Consider the following 26947-nt stretch of genomic DNA (forward strand, 5'->3'; position numbering starts at 1 on the left):
CCTGACCGGTGTTATCAGAAGTGCTCTCTAATTACCGTTCCCTTTGACTCATTAACTTAAGGATACAGTTGCTTTCCCAATCACGGCAAAGCCTCCCCCCAGTTACACTGGAGCCAACTGTGTGGGAAGCCTCAAAGATGATTTTTTTGCAAAGACAGAGCACCAACAGCGTCCCAATCTATGATTAGGCATCACAGCCATTTACAGAGGATATGTTCAAGGATGAAAAGTGTCAGAGAATTTTATATGCGCTGCTTTGTCCAAAAAAGAGATTATGAAAGGCAGAGTAAAAACTATTTATCGGTCTTTGGGGGAAAATGAAGTTTATTTCATTCAGTTAAAGCTGAAGCAGATGTTCAGTATTTGTGCTTGTGCCTGAAGACCTGCTACATTACAGCTTCGGACCAACCTGAACGTTTGGATCAAGCTGGAGAGCTGGGGTGTAAAAAAGAGGGGAAAATAAAAAGAGGGGGGAAAAAAAAAAGCCACAACTCAACTCCTAATTCAGTTCACCTACTACTTGTGGAACCCTTCAGCGCCAAACAGGTGAAGGTGATATTAAAACTATAAAGATTTGGGTGAATAGATTAACAGTCTGTCAAGAGTTCCTCTAGATTTTGTTTCTAGTTGTCGACTCCCAGACTGTTTAGTAAAGAAAATTGAAATTATTGCAGTAACAAATAAAACTTTTCTCCGATACAAAAAAACTAGTCCAGAGGGCTTACTTACACAGTAAGCAAGATATCTTACGTAACTGAAGGTTGCGTGGTGTTCTCCTCAACGCAGCAGCTTGCAGAAAGCCACACACAACCAGTTAACGCTCCCAAGAGGACTGGGAGAAGGTCTCAGTTCATTTCTTCTGAAAAAAGCCCATGATGGAGACCTGTTTGTTGGCTCTGTTGGCACCGCTCGGTCCTTTCTTCAGGTTCTTCTTTTCTTCCTTCGGTTCTTTCTTCGCAGGCAGCGCGGGTTGTTTCTGTGGAGGTGGTGGCTTGGACTTGGTGAAGTCGTCCTCGCTGTCTGTACAGGATTCGCTCTCGTAAACCTTCTCAGTCACTGGTTAAAAGAGAAGAAGAGAAGAGATGATGATGGTTTACCAAAAATCAGAGACCTCCCCGCTGCAGCCTTCCCTCTGCATTTCTGGAAATGAGCATTTTGGGTTCAAGGAGCACGTGTCACGTACAGGAATTCAGTCCGTTGCTCAAGGTTATGCAGTAGATCCAGATAACTGGACTTGTTTTCCATACACTGAGTCAAACTGCCGCCCCTCTATTTTAAGTGTTAGATGGCAGGTTAATGACTCAGGAGCTTTAATGTCATCCAGTTCTTTCAAAATGGCTTGTTGCCTCCACACATTTGTTTGCACACCTCAATATCATAGAATAACTTTGGCTGGAAAAGATCCTCAAGATCATTGAGTCCATCTCTACCTCATGTTCCTGAGAACCTCATGTCCGTGTGTCCAACCCTCCAGGGATGATGACTCCAGCACTGCCCTGGGCAGCCTGTTCCAATGCCCCACAGCCCTTTGGGGAACAAATTGGTCCCCACATCCAACCTCAACCTCCCCTGGCGCAACTTGAGGCCGTTTCCTCTGCTCCTGGCGCTTGTTCCTGGGGAGCAGAGCCCGAACCCCCTGGCTCCAAGCTCCTTTCAGGCAGTTCAGAGATCAGAAGGTCTCCCCTCAGCTCCTGTTCTCCAGCTGAACCCCCCAGGTCCCTCAGCCGCTCCCATCACACTTGTGCTCCAGCCCCTCACCAGCTCCGTTCCCTTCTCTCCACTCGCTCCAGCACCTCAAGGCCTTTCTTGGTGTGAGGGGCCCAAAACTGCCTCCAGAATTCAAGGTTTGGCCTCCCCAGGTCCCAGCACAGGGACGGTCACTGCCCTGGGCCTGCTGGCCACACCAGTGCTGGTACCAGCCAGGATGCTGGTGGCCTCTTGGCCACCTGGGCACACGCTGGCTCATGTTCAGCCGCTGGCACCAACACCCCCAGCTCCTTTTCCGCCGGGCACTTTCCAGCCGCTCTTCCCCGAGCCTGTAGCGCTGCCTGGGGTTGCTGTGACCCCAGGGCAGGACCCGGCACTTGGCCTTGGTGAACCTCAGACAATTGGCCTCAGCCCATCGATCCAGCCTCAAACATCAGCAGCCCAAGGTTCCCCACTGCAAAGGGCTCCTGAGAGACCAGTTCCTTTTCCAAACCTATTTGAGTGTTGCCTTTTTCTAGAAATAAAGACCCAACTGCGCTGACAACCTTGCAGAGGCTGCCACGCAGCTACCAGAAGGTGATGAATCTGAACAAGATCAGAATCTGCGGTTTAGCATTAGATGCTGGAATGCCTATTTTAAGGTTAAAACCCACCATTCTGACTTGGCCTCATTTCCGCAGGGGTCAAAGTAATCATATTATCCTGAAATCCAGACAAGACAACGCAGAGACAGACCCAGTATTTGCTCACCAGCATCATCAGACAGCGGGGAATGAAGAGGCAAACGAAGCACAGAAATGAGAGAAGGAGCACAAAACCTCAAGGACAGCTTCTTTCTATACAGGTGGGCAAGCAGGGCAAATATAAAGACACCTCTTAAAAACCAAAACTAAAACAATAGCCCAAACCTGCGACTGAAATCAAGGACTGAATGGGATTGCCAGCTCACTGCTGCCAGCGTCCGGTGATGGAAATCTAAGGGATATAAAACAACGCTCACGGAAATTAAACTGGAGTCAGTTCCGCTGATGAAAGCCATCGTTAGATACTAGTAAATGTTGTTGTATCAGCTTTCCCAGCAGCGCTCTGGTATTCTTCTAGTAAGCCATTTTTCTTTAGCAACTTTATTCTTTTAAACAGATGTCCTAACTTCCCGTCTTCTGGGAAATTGGCTTTCGCTTGCATTAATGCATCAAATTAAATAAGGTTTTCCACGTAACCAGAGACAGGGAAGAGGAATGGTATGAAAATCCTGCTCCGCGGATGCTCGACAGGGACTGTAAATCCAAACTAAACTCCCTTCGGAGGCCACTGGCTTTTCAGTCAGCAGCTTTAACAGACCACTGGCAACCTACTGAGCTTCAAAAAGCCATCACCCCTGTCAGGAATTGTTGGTAACGTGCACTTAATCCTCTCCGACTGCAAGATAACGCAGCTTAGATCAGCTTTGTTTTATTCAGATTTCAGCCTAACTTAAAAATTCTGTATTTGCAGCAACTATGGGGATACGGATAGTTACTGATGCTCAGCTCGCAGCCAGACTCAGTCAAGATAGCTTGAATTATGTGAGCTCTAACTTAAACCGGTGCTGCAAGATTAATTTACCAACAATATACAATCTATATTTTAATATACAAGTTCATCTGCATCCCTTCAAGCTCTAGCGCCTTTCTGCCTCGCGTTTTTTAGCTTAAACCTCAGTAATTCCCCTTTGCTATAGATTAAGAGCAGGCACTGATTGAGTCCCAGTTGACACGGGGTGACGTGCCTTGTGCTTAACTCCACCGGTACATTAATTGCTCAATTTCCCTTGGGGCTAATCCCTAAATTAGTTGTGCTTTTTGACACCAATTCCTTGCTATTGCAGCGATTGTGAAAATCAGCGCTTAAAATCACAGCGAAATATAAAGTACAGCCTAATCTTAATGTTAGGATTTAACATCTCTACAACCCAGTCCTTGTTTAAAAAAAACAAAGACAGCAGGGAGAGGGGCGAAAAAAAACCCCCATATTTCAAATAGTAACAACAATTGACGTTAGCTTGGAAGATTTGCAACTTATTTAGCCTAGGAGTGATTGGGCCTGTGCATGGAAAGGGTGGGGAAGGTGGGGAGAGGTGAGAAACTGGACAATAACCAGATATAAAAATCTGTGCAACAGGCTGGTGGGTTTTTAGTATAGAAAGCAGCATCTCCCTGCCCAGTTGCCCAGTATCCCAGCTCCATCCCTCCCCTCTTTCCTAGAAGATCTGTCTCCCAAAGGCACAACACTTCCCTTTTCATAATATGGTGATGGGTATGAATTACAAAACCAAAGGTCTGGGTTTCACAAGAGATTATTAAACCCCTTGAGCACGGGGAGAAGAGAAACAAAGAGGATTTTCCCAGCCCTGGTCCGTTTGGAAAAGGCTGAACAGAAAGAGAAGAGCTGGAAGCTGAACCCGGAACAGTCGTTTCTGAGAGCTCTGGACACAGACCTTGTTCAACTCAACTCCCCAGCTAATGCCTCTTTTTTTGTTCCATTTTCCTTCCAAGTGTTTAATGGCTCTATCTGGGATGGAAGAGAGCAAAACACCCCATAACGTAACCAGCCAAAGCAGTCAATAACTTCGTGCAAGCCCAATTCTTTGACAAAAATCCAGTATTTGAGATTTCAGTGACTAGCGCAGCCAGTTGCTGAGTGCTATTTCTTTAAAGGAGACACACAACGTTAATATGAAACATAAGATAAAACTACGCGGGCAGGTGCAAACAGGCACGAGCTGACTCACGGCCAGGCAGCTCCAAATCTGGGCCAAGCGAACAAACCTGTGTCTATCGACGCTTACAAACCTGCAGAGCGGCAACAGATCTTCTCTGAGAACTGGCTGAGCTCCCTCGACATGACTCAGATCAGCAAGGCTGGAGAGCATTAAGCATCCCGTAACAATTGAGCTGACAACAGCGTTACGAAAAGAAAGCATCCCACCCTCTTAAATTTTTTAAGAACTTCAAGGAAAACAATAAAGAACAATATTCTGAAGGCCTGCAGCTCTACTTCAATGTCAGGACCCAGAGGAGGATACAAGGAAATTGGTGTTATGCAGCTTTCTCCATGTCACAGGAGGAAGCAGCGTCCAGTCAGGCTGGAATTCAAAGCCTCTGGCTCTTGGTCCTTCTGTAGAGACTCTTTTCCCCCCCTGAAAGCAGAGCCGTCCTTATCAAAACCAGAAACCCTCTCAAGGATTTAATCCCCGATTGATTCCTTGTTAATTCAGGCTAAAGTTTATATTAACATATAATCAAGCTCTGCTGCAAAGCTCTGGATTTCTCCCCACAAGAAGAAGGAAACAAACCCACTAAAAACCAACCAAACGGTTAATTCCAGCCAGGATTTCTCTCCAAAACTAGATCTCTCGCTGCATCATCTTTAAAAGCTCCTATCTTTGGAGAGGAGAGAAAAATGAAGGAGGTGCTCATGCTGGCAGGAGGGAAGAGAGAAGATCTGAAAGAAAATCTGTGAATAATCAAAAAACAATAAGGATTCAGCTACAGCCCCACGACTCCCAGGCCGACAAAGGGCAGGAACCTCTATCTGGGAGCACGAGTTGAAGGGGAATAAGAAAGTGAACGTCTTTCTAAGCCTGAGAGAAGTCAGCCTGTAAAAATCTTTAACGCTTTTTCAATGAATTCAGTTCCACTGAGGTGTGGGAGGCAGCCAGTCTTACCCATGCAGCCTTCTTCTTCGTCAATAAACATTTTGGATTTCAGCACGCGCTTCCGTTTCCTCTTCCTCCCTCCAGCTGAAACCTGAAGGACATTGTAGTATTGTAAACCAATCAAGAATTAAGGCCCCGGGCACGTCTGCAGGTCATAAAAGCATCAGCCCCAGGAGTGAAATCTGGTCTGACTAATGAAGCGAAGCACGATTTGATAATTAACGCTGTCCCTCCTCAGGATATCCTAGTCTCGTTTTTCGCTAATGCCACAATTCTCCCCGTTCTACTGGGACAAATCTCAGAGAGATTTACACAACGTAGAGGAGACAGCGCAGGGAGCACGTTTCTTTTCCGCAACATTTTGAAATGCGTTTAAGCGACGTGAGAAGGTGGCACCGGGATCTTCCCGTCGTACTTCTGAAGAACGAGGAAATAACAAGGTGCTTAAGACATCGGAGCTCCCGCTGCGACAAACGGCTGCGCTTTCAGCACAACTACGTGTATTTTCTCAGTTCAGAGGTTAATTCTTGCCAACCACAGCCCACCTCCCTTACGCAGCAGCTTCGCTGCGATGTGAGGTTGAATACCACGGGTCTCTGGTTTCATTTCTGGCCCCGAGGCCGAGATTCAGAGGGAAGAGCACTCAAGTATGAGCCACAGTTCATAAGAACCATTAGAAAGGGAAAAGAGAAGAAAACCGAAAGCGGCGCTACATCGGCAGAAAACCAAGAGTTTAAATAACCATCTAGAAAATGAATGAATTGGTGAATATGGTGGGTTTTTTCAAGCAGGATGACGTGACGGGCTTGAGAGGCAAACAGGACGGGCCCCTTCGCATCTGAAAAGGGGCTGGACGATCCCCATGGAGTCAGATAAAACCAGCTCATCACCCCAATACGCTCTTACCTCTGTGGGTACAGGCTCCAGTTCAGCTTTCAGAGCAGGTACAGAAGGTGGAGATGGAGCTTTTTCTTCTTCAGGTGTGGGAGATGGGGGAATATCTGCTAAAAAGATGAACATCGTGATAGCACGTGGCCTAACACCCCCTTTTCTCTCAAATAATTTCACTTAACTCTGAGCCATTGCTTGTAGCCTGTATTTAGATGAAGGTTTACAAGTTCTCCCTCAGATTTGTTTAATTCAAGCCAGGACAAACCGTCCGAAGCCGTCGGCGTCCAGCCAGCCAGCTCAGCCCATGCTAAGGTGCTATGTGCTGCAGTTCCCGGAGGAAGGAGGTTGGGATAGGATGGGATAAATGCTTTTGGGATCTTTTGGTAAGCCAAAAATCAGTTCCACCAAAGGAAACTTCAAGAATGGGCACAGAAACTGGCACGTTTCAGCCATATATTTCACAGAGAAGGACTGTGATTTGTTTAGAAATTGAAAGAGTTGGAGTTGAAGAGTACATATTCCCCAAAAATAGGATGACCTTGGTTTCTCTACCTCTCTCCCATAGTTTAACAGGTGGTGTCACATATCCCAAACAACCAATGCTATTAGCTTGAAACTACCTTAATCTAATAATTAAGCGCAATATACTCTTACCCACCCTAAAAGATTGTTAATGGACGCTGTGGTGCTTCATTTGAAAAACAAACCACCCCAAAACACTCAGCCCATCATTTATGTTCTCTCTTGGGTGCAACGACATAGACAGCAGAATCATTTCGATGCCAAGCTTGACTGAAACGCTCAAGGCCACCTTCACAAATTTATACAGAGCAAAAATCAGCTCTGGAAACTCTACTGGAGATGTCAAACAGACCAGCGGGGTTTGTAGACGTGAGAGAAGGCCGGGGTTGTTCTTCCTGTGGCAGAAAATCAATGCAGGGCAAGAGGAGAAGGAGCAGCACCTCGCACCGCACAGCAGGCACTGTGACTCATTTAAACGGCTTTAAGGAATCCTCTCCAAGTCCAAGCGAGAAACGCTGCCACGCAAAAGTCCCCAAATGTTGGAGGAGAGCTGGGAATGCAGGAGAAAAACTCCTCGGCTGACCTGTTGCTTAACAATAACAACGATGCCGCCTGCTTGGCTTCTCCTCCCGGCTGCGCTGGCCGCTGCGCCGCGTTCATCCTGTCATTGTAACATGAATTCTGGATCTGTAGCTGTCCCAACCGATTAGGTCAGGATTAAGAGTTATGACTATGCCAGGCATGGGGCCAACTGACCTTCGTAGGTTAAGAAGGGCTCAAGTGAAACAGTGGTTGGCTGCCAAGGCTAAATAATAAATTACATTCTTCAAACAAGGGCTCAGCCTCCTAACTACTTCAGTAAGCGAGGCACAGAAATGCAAACAGAGTGGGGTAACGCGACTCGGTATTTCACCTTGCTCCGAAAAGCTGGGTCTGGCAGCCACGCAGAGATTAAAACCCAACGAAAGACCTGGTCTAAGGTGTTAATTGCCGGGGCAGCCGCGACCGCGACGAACTCAAAGTTCTCAATATTTAACGCGGTCTCGCGGCGAGCGCGGGCTGAAGCGCTCACACATGGCACGGCACTTCGGATTACACAGGCCGCTCACATCCATTTGAAAAGACTTTTAAGATAACACAGGCTCAGCGGGTTGAAAAGCAACCTGGTGAAGAACAGCCGTATTTTCAGCTTGTTTGGGGGAAATCATAGAATCATTTTGGTTGGAAAAGACCTCTAAGATCGTTTCTTCAGCCTTCTTCAAATGAGTTCTCCCGGTTTTTGGCAGGCAGAAAACACCTTCTCCCCACGTCAGAGTGTTTCGGACTAACAGCAAGTTGCATTTCTATTACTTTATTATCCTCTTCAGGCCAACACAGCCCTCTGACATGTGAAACTCCTGAGTCAACCTCTAGTTGCTGCCCACAGTTTACTCAACAGCAACAGCTGCATGAAATGGATACAGGAGTTGGGCAATTGGATGTACCGAAGATGTAAATCCTGGCTTTGTTCGGGTTTGCTCTGACCCTGCCTGGAAAAGAAAACTGTGAGAAGCTTTAGTGCTTCTGCGAAACCGATAGAGGTTTTTAGGTTACAGTGCCACTGAAATCACCCTCCAAAGTGGCTGTAAAACACTTGTCAACACCGTGAAACGCTGCCTGTGTTGGTATAAGTGAAGCTGCCAAAACCTCCTGTCCTCTGTGGACACACTTGTGTAGTTTATTCTGGCACTGGAAGCAAAACAACCTGCAGTGACTAAGGCACCCTCATACCAATATAACTTTTTAATGAAAAATCATTTAAATGGAGAGGATTGTGCCTTATGCCCTCTCTGGATTTTCAGCTCGGTACAATGTGCTGACGCTCATGTAAGAAGAGCTTATTTTGGGCTCACTTCAGTACATTAAGAGCAGACGAATATGGAACGACGCAAAAAGACCCGCCCTGACATAAGAGCGCTCCGCATCGGTCGGACAGACCTAATTTCAAAGCCACAAAATGTCGCTAAGTCTGCTTGAAAACAAATAAAATAAAATCAAAAAAAGGCAGCGGTTTTACCAGCAGCTGCCCAGGTGGAGCCCCGTCTGAACGCCGTTTAATCACAGCGACGGCCGCGGACAAGCGTCCCCTTGTACCTGCGGCTGTGCCCGCAGGGAAGTTTAGCGCCGTGCCTCTTCCAGCACCTTGAGCAGAGGTCAACCGGGTTAGCGTGAGCTGAACCATCAGCCTTTGATACCTGCAGCATCACATATTGCATATTGAAATCTTACCCCTCGATCACCTGAGGGGGAATTATGGTGGTGGATGAGCTGTGCCCTGTCTGGCTGTGATTTCCAAATGCTGGGGAGCACACGGTGCCTTCTTCCCTGCTCCCAAGCGTGGAAAAATGTCACTCCAGGCCCCACTTTGCTCACCGATGCTGATTAAGACTGCCCCTGCTCACCGGAGAAACACCTTTCCAAGGATAAACGCTCTCAAAGTCCAGCTGCTGTACATTCTTGCTAAAATTATTTTCTATATCCAGCTTATATTCTTATACGTCAATATCAATATAACATCGCCAGGTTGAATTTGGTATATTTCAAATAATTCAAATCTACCTTCTTTTATCGGGTTGGATTTTGAAGGGGCAAGCAGCAGAACCAGACAGCTGAACACAGACCTCATCAGGATGGTTTGTACAGCAATTAGCTTAAAAAAGAAGCAGGGAGAAGCTCTCTGGATTCTAATCTTTCCCTTATGGAAGAGGGAATAGAACTAATATACAGATTTGTAGACACAAGCTATAATTTGCAGAAATTTATCATTCTAATACAAAATACAAAGTTCTCAACATGATGGAAAAAACAATGAGGATGCAGGAGGAGCAACAGTGACAAGAAAATTCTCCAAACAGAAAGTCAAGCTTCTGTGTACATCTCCAGTAGGTTAGATAGGGGTAAACCAAAAACCAATCCACCTCACGGACAAGTGGGTAGGTTTTTTCAGTTATTTTTAATGTCTAAAACTACTGAGAATGAGGATAGCAAGACAATTGGGCCCCAACCTGACCAGAGGACCAGACACATGGTTTCTGATTTGAAATCCAGCAAGGCCAAGTGCAAGGGGGTCGGGGCAAACACCGATGTCAATCTAGGCTGGGGATGGAGGGATGGAGAGCAGCCCCCAGGAGGAGGACTCGTGGTGCTGGGGGGTGAAAGATTGGCCATGAGCCGGCAACGTGCGCTTGCAGCCCAGAAATCCACCCGTGTCCTGGGCTGCATCCCCAGCAGCGTGAGCAGCAGGTGCAGGGAGGGGATTCTGCCCCTCTGCTCCGCTCTGGTGAGACCCCCCTGCAGTGCTGGTCCAGCTCTGGGTCCTCAGCACAGGACACACATGGACCTGCTGGAGAGGGGCCAGAGGAGCCCCAGAAATGATGCGAGGCTGGAACAGCTCTGCTGGGGGACAGGCTGAGAGAGTTGGGGTGTTCAGCTGGAGAACAGAAGCTCTGAGGAGACCTTAGTGCAGCCTTTCCAGACTTAAATGGGGCAAGAAGAAAGATGAGGATGAGCAGGGCCTGTTGCGATAGGACAAGGGGTGATAGTGTTAAAGTAAAGGAGGGAGATTCAGGCCAGACATGAGGAAGAAGTTGTTTGTGCTGAGGGTGGTAAGAGCCTGGCCCAGGTTGGCTGGACGGGGCTCTGAGCAACCTGAGCTGGTGAAGATGTCCCTGCTCATGGCAGGGGGGGCACTGGGGGAGCTGAGAAGGTCCCTTCCCACCCAAACCTTCCTGTGATTCTATGACACGCAGCAAGCAGAAGTTTGCACTACTCTCTCTATAGAAAGTGCTCCTCAATTTATCAGTCTTATCACACTGCTCTTAGTCTCAGGAGATTAAAAGGCCTCTAACAGAGATAGAGAAGGAAAACAGACCATGTGGCCACCTCTCGGTTGCTGTGTGCTCAGAGCACTGTCACACACACACGCTTTGGGGTCCGCAAGTCACGGCAGCGCCGGGAAAGCCAGAAGCAAGAAGCCTGAAACACAGGGCTCATTCCTGCCTGCTCTCGTTAGCAGAGAACGGACGAGTCGAGAGATTCCAGCCCAGCAAGGAGCTGTGCTTCAAGTGGCTAAACAGCCTGATTTCAATCTGTCCTCTTCAGAGCAAAACAACGCAGCTTGTCAGTAGGCTGAGTGATGAGCAAATGGAAAGACCTGATAATAGCTTACAAACATTTCACGAAATAAATACCAAAGAGTGTGGGGATATGTATTTTTTTTTTTTATTATGGCCAAACAAGTAGCTGCACACAGGAATGTGATGAAATTAAGGCTGATCATGAAGAACAGCTTCCTGAGAGATTTATCATCCTGGGCAATAGCCTGAGCAGCAGTGATGGATGCCTGATGACAGAGATCACTTGAAATTAAGCTGGGCAGACGAGAAGCTATGAAAATAGGCCCAAGGTGGCATGGCGACTGCGGAGATACCCAACAATATCCGTCTCTCTAATTTGTATTACAGATTCTCTTCAGTTCACGGTTGTTTCTCATGTGCCAGCCGCACTAAACAAGCAAACAGCTCCAGTTGTCCTGCTGGAGTTCACCTCCTCACTAATACATCCCATTTACTGCTTCACCTTTTTTTCACTGGAGCTCTACACCAAACCGGTGGTTTCAATTATCTGTTCATAACCATTTCCAAATTCTTTTCCTGATCAGCTTGTTGGATGGCTGCTCCATCTCGCACATACTCCCTAGCTTGATCCCCACTCATTTTCCAGTTATCTATATTGAACGGCATTTGTCGCCTCAATTATCCAAATTCTTTGGAATCCGGCCCTGCTGTTCCTCATTATAAGCCCGAATCTTGCGACGTTCTGGGCACCCTGCTCCTATCAAAGTCAACAGCCACCGAGGAGACGCAGAGTCGCATCAGATATGTTTTGCCTCCAATTCCTCTATTATTATTATGATTTTTTGGAAGTCTTGCCTCCAATGTTTGTCTTCCAAATCATTTCTATAAACAGACAGAATAAAGATACTAAAAACGACCCTGGGAGGTGGGGGGAGGTCACTTTGCGAGTGTTTACTCACCAAATAAACTGGTTATGACCAGTCCTACAGTTCTGGAAGGCGCGATATCTTTCGTAAGAGATTGGAGAACCTCCTTCCCACACAGCAGTGGGACTTGGCGAGGAGACAGACAGATCTGAGCTGAGACCCACTGACCGAGACATCTCCACTTGCAGCACAAGATAAGCACAACACTCAAGGCATCTGCATGGTCTTTAGGCCTCTAAACTATCCCCTCGATTGTTGACCAACAGCCTTGGATAATAATATTGTCAAAACCAGGCCCCTAAACAATGCCCTTGGGTGTTTAAACATCTTTTTACCTTCCTCGTCGCTGCTGTCAGACTCAAGTTGTCTGATTCGCTTCCTCTTCTTCTTTAGATTTTCAGGTTCTCTTTCTTCCTCGTTATCCGACTTGTCCACCCTCTTCATTTTACTGCCATTAAAAAAAGAGAAGAAAGGGAATGAACACGTATTATCTCTTGTGTGCGTGTGAAAGCATCAGGTACGCTTAGGCAAATATGTTCCTGATAGAAGCACCGCTAGCAAGGAAATAAACTACTACTTAAAAACACGAGAGCATCACGTACACTGACGGACACTCACCTATACAATCGTGCATTTTCAAGCTTCTCATCCGAAACAAGAAGGATTTCTTCAGCCCCTTTGCAGCTCGACATTTTGCCCAGTACCTCACCTAAGCTTGGCCACAGCCACCTGGCAAGAGCCCATTTCTGATCTTGTCTCTATAGCTCAGGCTCCCAAACACTCGTGTCCCCAACAGCATCGCTCAGAAGCTCTTTTGACAGGCTGCTCGCCACTGACTGACTATGAGGTAGTGTCTCAGAATCCTGGAGCCATTTTTTTTTTAAGACTACTGGAAAAATAAAAGAGCTTCTTTCTTTTTCATGTTGGCGAGACGCGGCAGACTAACAAGCCTGGAGGCTAAAGGCCCACGTATCCTCATCGAGCTGGTACAGCCCAAGCGGCCTTCCCAACACCACGCTGCCAACACGCAGCCTCCTTGGCTTTTTGAACGAGACTATCAATAAGACGAGCGACTGCGACGGTGGGCTGGGCGGTGCGCTTACCTATTTAGTTAGAAACAGATTGAGACCACCCAATTAATTACTCACAGGCCACCAGAGAGCCATCAGGCTGTAACGATTTTTTGTCTCTGTCAGTTTGGGTTGGATTAAACACAAAGGATTGAACTTGAAATTTACTCGGAGTCTCAGCCCAAAGTAAACCGGCCGCATTGAAAGCAGTGGTACATGAGTGATGGAAGCAACAAGTAGAACTTTGTGTGCTGGAAGCTGTGTACATATAAGCTGGGGAATATACTACCATCCCTGGAGTATAGGTGCTCCTGCCAGCCCCCACAGATCGCCTGCGGGGTCTACGCTAAGTCTGCTCGCAGCGGGAGGTTGTCTCATGGAAAGCCACCCCCTCTAACCTGGACCGTGTCCCTTCCCCTTTGCAGTGGCACAAATGGCCCCGAGGCACCCACAGCGCTAAATGGGAAAGAAATAGTAGGAAAGAATTCTAAAGAGAGATCATTTTAGCCAGGTTTCATGCAGTTTAGTAGCTAGAAATGGGAGGGGAGCCAGCATGGTGTGACCAGCCAGCTCCACACAGGCCACCACCAACCAGCAGGTTAAGAGACAGGGACCCTGAACGGTGTCACCCACCTTTTTTTGTCCTTTTGTTGACTTTTAACAGGCTCTGTTTTCTTCCCAGGTTTCTCTACTGCAACATTAGAGGATGACTCTGGTTCTGCTACAGGAACTGAAGGCTTGACTGCTTCTTTCTCCTCCTTTGGCTGCTCAGGAACAGAGTTGACTTTGAGTTTATCTGTGAATAAACCATTAAAAAAGAACAAAGCCAGAGACATTCAGTACAACTTACAAAGGAGTCGGCTAAAAACACCATGCACCAAGAATACAGAAAGCACTACAGATGATGTGTAAAAACATGAGGGATCTAGACTGACCAAGGGCATGCTTAAAACACCAAGTCCATCTTAACAGTCAGTTTATCCCTTCTAAATCAAGCATGAAAGAGCTCAGAAACAAAAGAATCAGGACTGAAGAAGAGCAACGTGCAGCCTTCATCCTGTATGATTTTAAAGCCCATGATTAGCGTTTTCATTAACGTAGCAGCTTCTTGTCCCAGCCCAATGTGATCAAGAACCAGCCTCTTTCACCTATACGGTACCACACAGAAGGACAATTCTGCTTCAAATCCTTAATCTAGTGCCATAGAAGAGAGAGCGGGTGGGAGCGTACAGATAAATAGTATGTTTCTCAACCTGATGGATGGTGCTGTTAGCACACACTTAATCACAGCCTGTGAGCTTCATTCAGCACATTCTGTCGCAGAAGAGAGGGACACACAAGTTAGAAACCTGCATCATCCCAAGTACAAGATGCCCCAGTGAAGAAGAAAAATATCCAAGAATGAGATCAACTAACTTGTCAATAGAAACAGAGGCTATTGAGAAGGCTAAAACTTCATACCAACATCTTTCCAGCTTGGAGAACAGGCCAGCTGCTTCGCTGAGCAAGGGAAAACATCTCAGATCTAAGAACGTGATCGACAGCTCTTATTTATGAGCAACAGCAGAGAGCCGAAGGACCTAATTACGGTTAACTGGGGGCTTTGAGGCACTGGTGAAATCCTTGAAGCCAGAAGAGATGTACAACATGTAGGGAATGAATCTGACTCGTGGAATCATCTTTATCTCTTCCATACACGTAACCATTTCCAGTTCTCGGTTTGCTCCTTCCCTGCAGCCACCACACGAGTCTCCTTGAAAAGCTCCTCGACAGGACTCGGCAGAGAAGAGAATCCCACTGGAAATTGTTGAAATCCAACTGCAAAGCTTTCCCCATCACCATGGGGTTAATTTGACCTTCCCCGGGTCTTCAGAATAATAAACTTTAGTCTAGGGCTCTTCTCAGATCTTAAGAATTTTCTTTAATTGTAGTAACTGTGCTTCGGCTTGTGAAGCTTCGGCTCAGTGTGCTCAGCTCCCTCAGTCTCATCAAAACAGGAACTCAAAGCCGTTTTGTGTGCTCGGCGTTGGAACCGTACGCTGCAAACTCCGACAGATGGTTGTTAGAAACTGAATTGTGTTGTTTACTCTCTCCCCGTAACTCTTCTTTGACTCCTCTCGTACTCGCTATTATAAGAAGAGCTTTGAAGAAAGCCCTCCAGTCCTTTTCCAATGTCTGTTTAAAAGCTTCGCTGTATTTTCTTTAGACTTGGCTAATTTAGGTCAGAAGGGACCTCCAGAGGCCACCGACTCCAACCCCCTGCTCAAAGGCGAAGGTCGCCCCTCATTTTTTATCCCTCAATTATTAGCTCTTCAGTTCTCAGTGAAGAAATTAACCCTAAATCTAACTAGAGACTCCTCGGTGATTTGTGATGAAAAGCAAGCATCATTAACACGCTCTGCGTAACGGCTTTTGGCAAACGTTTTCCCAATAAGCTGATCTTCCAGCCAGAAGTACTCACTTGAAATCAGATTTCTTCTGCACTAAAAATCCTTCCTGGGTTAGTCTGCACAAATATGTCATTTTAATTGATCTCCGTCCAGCAAGCTTTTTGTCCGAAAAATTCCACTTACGACTTAATTTTTGCCTTAAGAGCTGCAGAGAGAAACATTAACCCCTTTGAGTCCAAAAGAGGAGAAGAATAGTATAAGAAAAGAGGGGATTTAAGGAAAATCCGAGAAGTTTGGTGGGGCAGGAGTGGGAAGAGTTCTGCTCCTTTCTGTTTATGCCTCTCGCAGCTGTATAAGATACTTGATATCACTGATTTTACTTTAATTGCTACTTACATTTCCAATATTTCCAATCTCCCTTAGGATTTGTATTTATCGTTTGAAAAGCTCCAGCAGGCTGGGCCCTGACCACAATGGTTTTCGCAACACAGACGCGTGTTATAAAGCACTTACTCATGGCAGCTTTGCCAAAGAAGTTGTTCATGATGCTGCTCTTTGCTGGTGGTTTGCTGCTTGCTGCCGACACCTAGAAGCAAACAGAGGAGAAACCACAGGAATTATTCATGCCACGCTGCTTCTAGACAAGTAAAATAACCACAGAGAATCTGTTGACTACTCAATGTCTTAAACTGCAGCGTCTGTTCAGGAGAATTTGAAGATATTAGTACATGCAAAGGGTCGAAATAAGTTAATTCTGCCTTCAAATCTAACTTGGGTCACATTCCCATCTGATGGCTGACAGTGCGACTGAAATAAGTGCTTGGGACTTGGGTTAGTTCCCAGTAAAGAACTGTTCTGGGTTCAACTGTTCAGTGCTTCAATTCACAGTAACCGACAGGGGAAAGAACACAGATCGGCCAAACCATGAGGACTTTATCCAGCTCCTCTGGCACGTACGCTGGGCTGCCGAGCATTTGCAAAACATATCGCTGCGCTATCCCGCTAATGCAGCCACCACCACAGTGAAAAATCACACACACGCAAAAAACACCTACGTTTGGCCTCCTAATCCCATTTATTTTCACGCAAAAAAAAAAAAAACCCAACAGGCAACTAAACCACTAAAGTTCTCAAAACACTCTGACAGGAATATTTCACCAGTTCTAAATTCACTACAAAAATCAGGAAAGTGAACCAAAATGTATTCGGCTGTTGTAAAAAAGCCAAACCACACGCAGGGAATGTTACCATTTTAATACCCATTTACTGGCCGCGTCGCTTTAAAAACAATTATACCAATTAAAATTAAAATGTAATCCTACCCTGGAGAAAAAAAAAGCAGCAGTTGAGAAGATAAACAGTTTAGTCTGCACAGGTCAAGCTCTGAAACTCCCCTCACAGACCAAGTTTAAACACCTTGATACTTTTAAGACCTGGACTTCTCCCATTTCACTTATTGCTCAAAACAAATCCTTTTAAGCACAATGGAGAGAGCAAGATCCTCAACCGGTGTATATATTGGCGTAACCGAAGACAATGGAACAATTGTCTCAATAATGCAGCTATGCCGGTTTGTACTGGAGATCTGGCTCAACGAGGAACGTCGAAGTTATGGCAAACCTGCTTTTTTTGATATATGGAGAGCGTAGCACAATATATTTTTGCCCAAATGACCGACAGAAGCCACGACTGCACTATACGGTTAAATTAACCCAGAGGGAACTTACACCTGGGGCCTCCTTAGACTCCGTTTTAGTCTCTTTATTTGCGTCGTGGCCTTTGGAAGCCGCTTTGGCTGCAAACATCTCCATGATCCCTTTGGGCTGCTGCAAGGTCTGTTTAGCGGCCGAGGGAGCGTGGCCATTGACCACGGGTGCGCTGACAGCGCCGGCGTCACTCGGCGCCTGGGACCCGGCCTGCGCGGACGTGCTCTGCGCTTGAGGGACCTCGGCCGGCGCCCTGGGGACGGCAGCGGCGCACCGGATGGCGCTGAACCTGTGTGAGGAAGCGGAAAATCTCATTAGCCTTTTCACTTAGTTCTCACCTTGGTTTCTACACCTTGATTCTCTCTGGTCTTGTGTTCTCCTGTTATGAACCTGTCAGCGAGAACCAAGAGCATCCAAATGTGAAGCATGCTGTGCAGATTTTGGGGTGGGGGGAGATAGAATAGATGGCATTTTATTCCTAAACGGGTTACGCTCTCTAAAGCGTGCGGCATAAATTCTATGCTGTCTGACGTTCTGAAGCATTTACAACTTTCAGATGCTTTGACAGAATCCGCTGCTGCTGCAATCGCACCAGGCAGGTGAGTAAATCACAGCTGAAACCGAACCACTTAAACGGCTCAGGAAATACCCACAGTATCCAGACTTAACTATATAAAGTCATTTCTATGTAATCACTGGTAGATAAAGATGAATCTCAGCTTGTAACAGTCTGAAACGTGATTGTTTGGGGATACAGAGATATAAGAAACTATGTGCTCACAGTTCCAATACAATTCCCTGACAGTCAGGAATAGCAGGACCCAAAAATAACCGAACTCCGCTCCCCACTGTGCAAATCACAGGCGAGGCTTTCCAGATTTCCTACAGGAATCCCACAGAAGAGCACAGACTCACGCCTTCCAACCCGCCGAGTTACACAGCGTATTTTTATTTGCATCACAAATAAACCAGAAATAAACCAGCCTTCTGCCAATTAATTTCTGCGCCTCGGCATTAGCAGCTCACATGCACAATTCGCTTCTACTCAGATCAGGAACTGTAATGTATGAACAAAACAGCTCTACAGCATTTCTAGGCTGCAGCAGCAATCTCTTGACATTCAAACCTTTAAAGGAAGGAAAGATGTTGAAGATATTCCTGCTTACTTTTCTACTTTTAATCTGTTTTCAGCAGAGCCAACACTGCGCTCTGAACAGCTTTGACTCCGACTCCACACACACCAAGAACCCGCCAGATTACAAATAACGTTGTATCGTCAATGGTTGTATTGATTGTGCAGCAAACATCTGAACCTCACACATCGCAGGCGCTTGAGAAGCTGGCTCGTCTCAAAGCTCCTGTGTGACTATAGCTCGTGGGCTTGATCCAAAATTCACTAAATAATCGCTGAAAAAACAAGCCATGTTTGGACTGTGCTCCGCAAGCAAGGAGCCGCTTCCGCTTGGAAAGCTGACACGAGCAACACGCATTCAATCTGATTATTTAACTTAGTACAACATCTAGCTACCTCCACCATCCTCACTGCATAACAGGTCCTACATGAAGACAGAAGAGAATAAAGATCCTTGCTCCAGAGCTTGTGAGATATATGGACTGCAAAGGAAGCATAAGAAGCCAGTAGGTTCTTTCTGCAATGAAGATGCACGTCTGTCTTTTCTAGGTGCTGCAGGAACCGTGTCTCAAGCATAAAAAAAGATTCACGCCGTTGCAGAGGCAATATGGTCAGTGTGAATTTAGTTCAGCCAGGTCTCAAGTGAAGAAGCTGAATTATTCTTAGCTTGCTTGGGAAATTCTGCTCCAAAGCCAGGCAGGGATTCATACATGGGCTGCAGAAAGCTATGTCAAAAACGGAATTGTCAAAACCTTCTGGATGTACAAGTTGCAAAGGAGACGCCTCTGAGACACAAACATCACCATGCAGGGGTGCCTGAAAGTAAATAGACTGGAACGAGGCAACTGCAGCCAAGCCCAAGGAACGCGTCTTCATCGGGACAGAGTTTTCCAGCACTTCCCAGGCTACTGATATTCACATTTGAAACACACGGCTTCTAGGACATTTATTTTCAACGTTTTGAAGACGGCTACATTTCTACTTGCAAATTCTATACTCTATGACACAACATTCAGGCATGCCACTTCTAAACCAGATTGGTCATGGCACTGTACGTGCTGATTACATCACGCTGAAGCTGTCGCGGTGGAAACACATATAAATGAGAAGCCACAGCTGCCAGGCTCTGTTCAGGAGGAGAGATAGTGACCCCTGGGGACTGAAGGACCTCTGCAGCCCAGAAATCCACCCGTGTCCTGGGCTGCATCCCCAGCAGCGTGAGCAGCAGGTGCAGGGAGGGGATTCTGCCCCTCTGCTCCGCTCTGGTGAGACCCCCCTGCAGTGCTGGTCCAGCTCTGGGTCCTCAGCACAGGACACACATGGACCTGTTGGAGAGGGGCCAGAGGAGCCACAGGAATGATGTGAGACTAGAACAGCTCTGCTGGGGACAGGCTGAGAGAGTTGGGGTGTTCAGCTGGAGAACAGAAGCTCCAAGGAGACCTTAGTGTGGCCTTAAAAGGGGCCAAGAAGAAAGATGGGGACAGACTTCTGAGCAGGGCCTGTTGTGATAGGACAAAGGGCGATGGTTTTAAACTAAAGGAGGGAGATTCAGGTCAGACATGAGGAAGAAATTGTTGCCCTGAGGGTGGTGAGAGCCTGTCCCAGGTTGGCCAGAGAGGTGGTGGATGAACCATCCCTGGAGACATCCCAGGCCAGGCTGGACGGGGCTCTGAGCACCCTGAGCTGGTGAACATGTCCCTGCTCATGGCAGGGGTGGCATTGGGGGAGCTGGGAAGGTCCTTCCAACCCAAACTATTCAATGATTGCACGATTCTATGAACGAACTTGGTTTGCAGGTAAGGCCTGGGGTCAACACAAGGGTGGGAAGAAATAATACATGGGTGAGACAGGAAAGAGGGAAAATTTGCAATATGGAAAGGGAATGGTCCAAGGGGAAAGATCCTGTTAGAAAATAACATGGCTAATTAGTACATGGACAGAATAGGCTAAACTGGCAACCATCATCCTCCCAAACACCTGCAGCTGGTGGTGCCTCAGCTCTGGTTTTGCCACCACCGGAGCTTTCCTGGCTCCCCCCTTCCTCAGCACAGCAATAAATCCAAACTTGCTTTGGACTGGATGAGCTGTGAAGGTCCCTTCCTACCCAAACTATCCTATGATTCTATGAATTCCAGAACAACCTTTCTGTAGTTCAACCAAGAAGGACGCTTCTGCTGCTTGGTCTATTTTGTATGGTTCCCCTACACCTCAGGCTCTCATCTTATATACGGAGAATGAATTCCTCTAGAGGAGGCCAGTGAATAAAGACATGGTCACACAAAGAAAGCAAGCTCACGTTAGTGCTTTACTAGGCATATCACTCATGTTTTTCTAAGTCGGTTTCAATTTAGTCCTCCTGTGTGACTGAGAACCGGATAAAAATGGTTATGATTAAGTGTGGCCTGGAAATGAGAAAAAGGTTTCTAGCCATCAGAAAAGGAAGGTGCTGGAACCGTTTGCTCATTGGTGTAACGGAGCAAGTGAACCAGCCATCAGCTGGAAATAGCTCCGCTTACAAAAGAATCACAAAATGTGCTGTCTGGGGACTGGTCTGGCATGGCTTAGTAGGTATCTTTTCCTAACTTCCTAGAAATCCAGGCATTTCTGGTAACCGTTGACTTCTACTGAAGCGCATTATGTAGCAACATCTCAATCTCAAATCACAAACCTTAAGAATTAAAAAATAAGCCAAAATGCAACTCACTTGCTGCAGTTGTGCAGGTTTGTTTTGACAATGTCATAGTCCGTGTTGTAGAGCGGCGCGCTGTCCTTGAGCAAGGCTTTCTGAACGCTGTAGACGTGCACGCTGGCTATTGTGGCCAGTTTGGACTTCATTGCTGCGGGGGGTGAAAAAAAGGAGGAGAAAAAGTCCTATGTTAGTAGAGCCTTGACAGAATCTGGTGACAATTTTAAGTAGGAGGCTCTGTAAAAAGGATGGAGAAGGACTGACAGACCGCTTGACAGCAAGGACCTGAAAATACTACTAATAAAAAAGTCTAAATCATAGAATCATTTCAGTTGGAAGAGACTCTCAGGATCATCGAGTCCAACCATAACCTCACACTATGAAGTCCATGTCTCTGAGAACCTCATCTCTGCATCTTTTAAACCTCTTCAGGGATGGTGACTCCACCTGGGCAGCCTGTTCCAATGCCCAACAGCCCTTTGGGGAAGAAACTGTTCCCAAGATCCAACTGCACCTTATTCAAGTGCTCACTGATTGTAAATTCAAGGTAACAGACCCCACAAGCCTCTCAAACGTGTTTTCCACTGTACACATTTGAGTCTTACACAAATTAAGAGCAAGTTGTGCGTTTACCTTCAAAATATCTAATGTTTGGGCTCCAGAATATCTATAAAACTACCTAAAACTAAGGAAGAAAATAGACGGTGGTAACTCGGCCCTGCTGGAACCGCTCTCTGCCATTAAGGTAGCGTCCGCTGTACCAGCTACTGTCACAGCATGTTCTCCAGCAGCCTGCTGGAATCAATGTTTTGTCTCTTGGATGCTATTTAGACCATTATCCCCTTGAGATGAGGGCTGGTTTTTTAGGAATTCTTTGTTCATTGCTTATATTGTTCCCTGCACACAGCCCTGGCCTGTGACAGAGCTTCTAGGCACTGTAAAAACACACACAGGAATCATTTCTCAGGGCCAGGCCTGGACTGCGCAGCCCTGCTCCCATCACCAATCTTGGCCTCTTCCAAATGTAAGTCATACCTTTGGCCTGGCTTCTCATCCAAAAAACATGCATGGCTCTTTTCCGCGCAGCAAAACAGAACATTACGCAGCGCACGCAGTCCAACAAACACGACAGATAGTAGTCGCGCTGTTGGGCAATTTACTACCCCGAGGAAGACAACTTGAGCTAGAAATCAAATTCAGATCTCAAAAAGGAAAATATCGCAAATCCTCTGAGCAAAGTCGGATCATTCGGATGGATATTTAAGGCCACAGATGCCACAGTAAGTTTTCAGACACCAAAGGCGTTATTTGAAAGCGATGAAGAGCCTTTAGTTGTGTTTCAATTGCTACGGATCAGATCTCATCAGCAGGACCAGGCGTGGAAAGAGAAGTACATTATAGTTGTGGGGTTTTTCACCTTCACTATCAAAGCAAATACCCCAAACAAAAGCCACAATGTTCTTGTGGGACATTTAACTAAGATTCAAGTCACTCAGAGCAAGCAAAGGCATTTAAAGTTGCATTTAACCAATAACCAGAACGATCTGCTTCAGCATCTGTGGGAGCCTGAGGGCTCACGATTGTTCTAAAAGTTCTAAAGCTACTCAGATATTGTTGCCCTTAAGGAGAAGCCGCGGCAGGGAGGTGGAAAAGAATCGCTGACCGAAATATTCAACAGTAAAAAATCCCAGACGCAAGCTGCAAGTCTCAAGTTAAACAGCCGTTGGCTCAGATATTCAATGTTCTGAGAAAAAGCTGGTACAAAAAGTACACACCTGAGCCCAAGAGCCTGACCGGGCACTTACGTGCAGATGGCAAGTTCTGAGCTTTACTCATTTTGCTGTTATTTCAAAGCAAAAAGAAGTTAGAAACCACATCATTTTCAGGATCTGCTTACCTTCCAGCTTATCCTCTCTCACTACTGCAACCTTGTGGCACTGTAAAAAAGAAATGGCACTCTTAAAATCTGAATCTGTTGCACGCAAGACCAATATTTTCCATTATCTATTGAATAAGAAAGTCTAACGATTCGAACTGCAGCTTTATATTGGTGCCTTTAAACAGTTTTTGAAGCTCTTTTAAACCAGTTTTTAAAGGTCTGTCTTCCTACTTTTCCAATAGACTGTGTCACAGGTCACTACAGCGCTAAAAAAACCCTCTGCCCTCCATTCCTGACACTGGGAGATGAGACATGGATGAAATGAGGATTAAACAGCCATGCAATATAGTGGAAAAAAGCAAAATAAGGCAGCTGATATGGAGAGTAGCCAAAGAAATAGAGTGAATGAAAATCCAGCTATTAATTTAGTGTTTAATTGATACCACAGACAGTAATAGGCAAGAAAATGTAGGCAACCTGAAACTGTAAATGACCATTGAGAGTCTCGGTCCCTCACCGAGGCGGATAAAAAATTGCAATTAAGAGCGTGCAGCACTTAAAACACAATGGGAGTTATTTGTGACCAATTTCTACCCCCATTTCCCTACAGATCAGTCTTGCAGCTGAATACCCAGCCTGTGGCTACATCTACTGACAGCAGCCAGTAGTGCAGGGTTACCGGCAAGCACAGGGTTGTATTAAAAGTACGATATTTAATATGAAAAAATGTAAAAAAGAGTGACCTTTATATGTTTACCTTGGTAGAACTTGTTTTAAAAATATACAAGCTGCTAAGAGTTAAAAAAATTATTATTTGTTCCTATGTAGGAATTCACTTATTTGTTTTAAACACATTCCAGTAAATTTAAATACTACAGGAAGCGTTGACAAACTTCTGAGTGGTTCTAGTGCGTCAAGAGATGTTACTAATACCTTGGGGAAAACCTGTTAAACTCAATGTGACGCTATCTGTACAGCTTTAAATAAATATATTCCATTATACAGAACTAACGCAATAAATTATTACCTTCGATTTCAGGCAGATTTGGAGATTTAAAGAGAATATTGTATGCATGTGAAGCAGTTTATGAGTGAGGAAAGCCAAAAGGTGGTGGGGTTCCCAAGACTGGGGAAGGGACTTGAACACAAGCCCTATGGGGAGAGGCTGAGGGAGCTGGGCTTGTTTAGTCTGGAGAAGAGGAGGCTTAGAGGGGAGCTCAGCACTCTCTAGAACTACCTGAAGGGCAGTTCTAGCCAGGTGGGGATTGGGCTCTTCTCCAGGCAGTCAGCAATAGGAAAAGGGGCCATGGGCTTCAACTCTGCCAGGGGGAAATTTAGGCTGGAGATTAGAAAGCAATTCTGTGCAGAGAGAGTGGTCAGGCATTGGAATGGCTGCCCAGGGAGGTGCTGGACTCACCGGCCCTGGAGGTTTTTAACCTGAGATTGGACATGGCACTTAGTGCCATGATCTAGTCAATGGGCTGGAGTTGGACCAAGGGTTGGACTTGATGATCTCTGAGGTCTTTTCCAACCCAGTCCATTCTGTGACTCTTGTTGGTTGGTTAGTTTTGTTTTTTCGATTTGTGTGTGTGTGTGTTTCCCCAATCTACAAAAAAAAACGCCAGGACATCCTGAAAAGCACTAATTCTAAATTAAGACTGTGGATTGTAATTGGTACTAGGCTATTTGAATCTATGAATAGCTAAATTTGTATCTAGATATTTGTATATAAATATGGATACTTAGTGGAACGTCAAAGGCATTTAGTGCTTGGCTACGAAATTCTTCTGAAAGCAAAGAGAAACGGGCACTCCGTTTGTTCATCTTTTAAAACCCTCTGGGGTGCCCGTCTGAAATTGTCGATTATATTCTCGACAATCTGACAAGGAGCTACGAGAAAAAAATAAATACATTAAGTAGCTATTCCTTTGCTTAATAAGTCGAAGCATTTTAAACATAAAATACTGTTAATAGATGTCTGTTCCTCTTTTATACCAGGATAAACAAGCTGCTTTAATTAACAAGAACTATCCAACTATTTATTATATGTATTACTATTGCAGCTGAATTCCAAGCTCTCTACTCCATGGCAGATCCTTGGAAATGGATTAGCTGATTTCACAAAGGTCCCTCCAGACTGTTGTATTTATTGGTGTCCAATAGTGACAGCATTGAGAGACGACTGGTAAGGGGATTTAAGTTAATTAAATAAAAACCCTGGTGAGTTATTCAGCGCTGTATTATCAAATGATGTCCAACCGCTCTTTCCTCCCCATCATTCATATGCTTATTTTGTACATGTACAGAAGACTTAGCCCACTGGAAAATGAGAGATAGCTCAGCTTTTGACCAAAAGATCACCAAAAAAAAAACAGACAGAAGGCACAAGAACAAAGAGAAAAGAGAAATAAAACACTCACTGTGTGTCCATTCTGGACGAGGCTTCCTGCTACTAAGTAGGTGACGTGAAGCTGAGCTCCCGAGTTCTCCTTTCGTTTCCTTTCTACATAATCGTACAGCATCCTGCACAAAAGAAACCAGCGTTAATCACCTGGAAGGAAATAACCCTTCACCACCCCTTCCGTGAAGCTGACATGAAGAGAGCAAATACAGTCACATTTCACATAGGCACAGTTATCCTAACCAGGATTAATCTTGCCGAGACACCTTTCTCCTCTGCCACTTTGAAGAATCTCAGTCAAATAACTAGAGAAACCACAGGTGGAAAGAACACAAGTCCTCAAAGCTTTAACAGTTGGTTGCAGGTGGTCTCACATCCTCTGAGTGGTTTGTTCCAACGTCTCCGCTCAAGAAAGGCTGTTTCCTCTCATTAAAACCCAGCGTTCTGAAACACCCGAGAGAGGAACTGGTGATTTTGGGCAAATAATCGCGTTGCCAGGTGTATATATACGATCCCAGCTACATCCACTGATGCGGAGATCAGAAATGGGAGGAAAGAGCAGGATTAGGGGTGATGAGATTGAGCTGACACTGCAGCTTTCAGCTCCCACTGATTTATCGCGAGTCTCCCGTGTAACTGCACAGAGACGCTACCGCACACCCCACGAGGATGTTCTCTGCTACAAATACTTGAAGATCCTCATGGTGATGGAGACAGGCAGCGATTACTGTGCTACCCCAGGCAGCACAACTCACTAAACTAATCCATTTGCCTTATCTCCAGCTTCTAGAAGAGAGTTTTAAGCGCAAAGAGGCCATAGGAGTTCTCCATCTCCAGTTTGTGTTTGAAGGGTATGAGAAGGTGCCTCGGTTTCACCTGGGCCACCTTCTTCACAGCTAAAAGGTCTCTGGCTCCTTCTAGTTTGTTGTATGACCAGAATTGTTCCCAGTCAGGTCTACACCATCACTGAAGCACCCTCTGATCTACACAGAGAAAATTTTGGTATTATGGGACATAACACCCTCATAGAGCCTTCAAATCTTATGCTCAACTCTACTTTGTAGTGTAGCAACAGCCCCAGAATCCTTGGGAGCTTGTTGTCTTTAAAAGGCTACAGTAATTTTTATTCTTGAAAATACAGCAAGACACTGTTATACATTTAAACTGTTTGGAGAAATAAAAATGTGACAACACAACTGACCTCCCTGTCATTCAAATATTTACCTGTGCCCATCAAGCCTGGTAAGCAGGTATTAATAAATACGCAGCAGGGTGATCAGAGTGGCTGAGAATTTGCCATGCACATGAGATGTTCTGCATTTTCCTGACTCTGCTCTCAGCAATATCCTCGGATAATGCACGGCATCCTAAGCTGGCCTATGCAGCAACAGATTCTCACAGAGACACAGCTCTGCAGGGCTGGAGCCAAGTTCGGAAGAGACATTCACATTTTAGGAGCTATGGAATAACGCTGAAACATCTACTCTGACCTAAGTACTTAGAGAATCATAGAATAATTTTGTTTGGAAGAGAGCTTTACGATCATTGAGTCTGTATAAAGCAGCACAAGGTGTCGAGCTGAGCGCTGCACAGTCACATCACAGTCAAGGCATGATTTGTCTACACATTGAATAACATAACCAGCTGTACCTGAGGATTTGTAAATATTTCCAGAGAGGTAATTTTAATACAGTAACCACAATAATAAAAGTGGTAATTAACAAGGCTTTGCCGCAAAACAAAAGTTTGTGGGATGCATAAATACCTACTGTTTAGCCTGGTTGACATGAACTCCCAGAGTATAGCTGAGCCATTTGTATGTTAC

At 45.7% G+C, this 26947-nt stretch overlaps 1 protein-coding gene across 2 annotated transcripts; it reads right to left on the bottom strand.

Moving 5' to 3' along the window:
- Positions 1-26947, bottom strand: POLD3 (DNA polymerase delta 3, accessory subunit). 2 transcript variants are annotated; one of them, XM_080363436.1, is made up of 11 exons: positions 26892-26947; positions 25142-25244; positions 22740-22779; positions 20861-20993; positions 17046-17313; positions 15832-15904; positions 13562-13724; positions 12194-12306; positions 6311-6405; positions 5414-5495; positions 1-1056 (listed from the first exon to the last, which is right to left on the bottom strand). In XM_080363436.1, the coding sequence occupies exons 2-11, from the start codon at positions 25241-25243 to the stop codon at positions 851-853; spliced, it is 1275 nt and encodes a 424-aa protein (XP_080219562.1). In that variant the 5' UTR covers position 25244; positions 26892-26947; the 3' UTR covers positions 1-850. The 2 variants fall into 2 exon arrangements, with proteins under 2 accessions (XP_080219562.1, XP_080219561.1); XM_080363435.1 differs by having other exon boundaries at positions 6311-6408.

The sequence above is a fragment of the Nesoenas mayeri genome (genome assembly GCF_963082525.1).
Source record: "Nesoenas mayeri genome assembly, chromosome: 1".
NCBI classification, from domain to species: Eukaryota; Metazoa; Chordata; class Aves; order Columbiformes; family Columbidae; genus Nesoenas; species Nesoenas mayeri.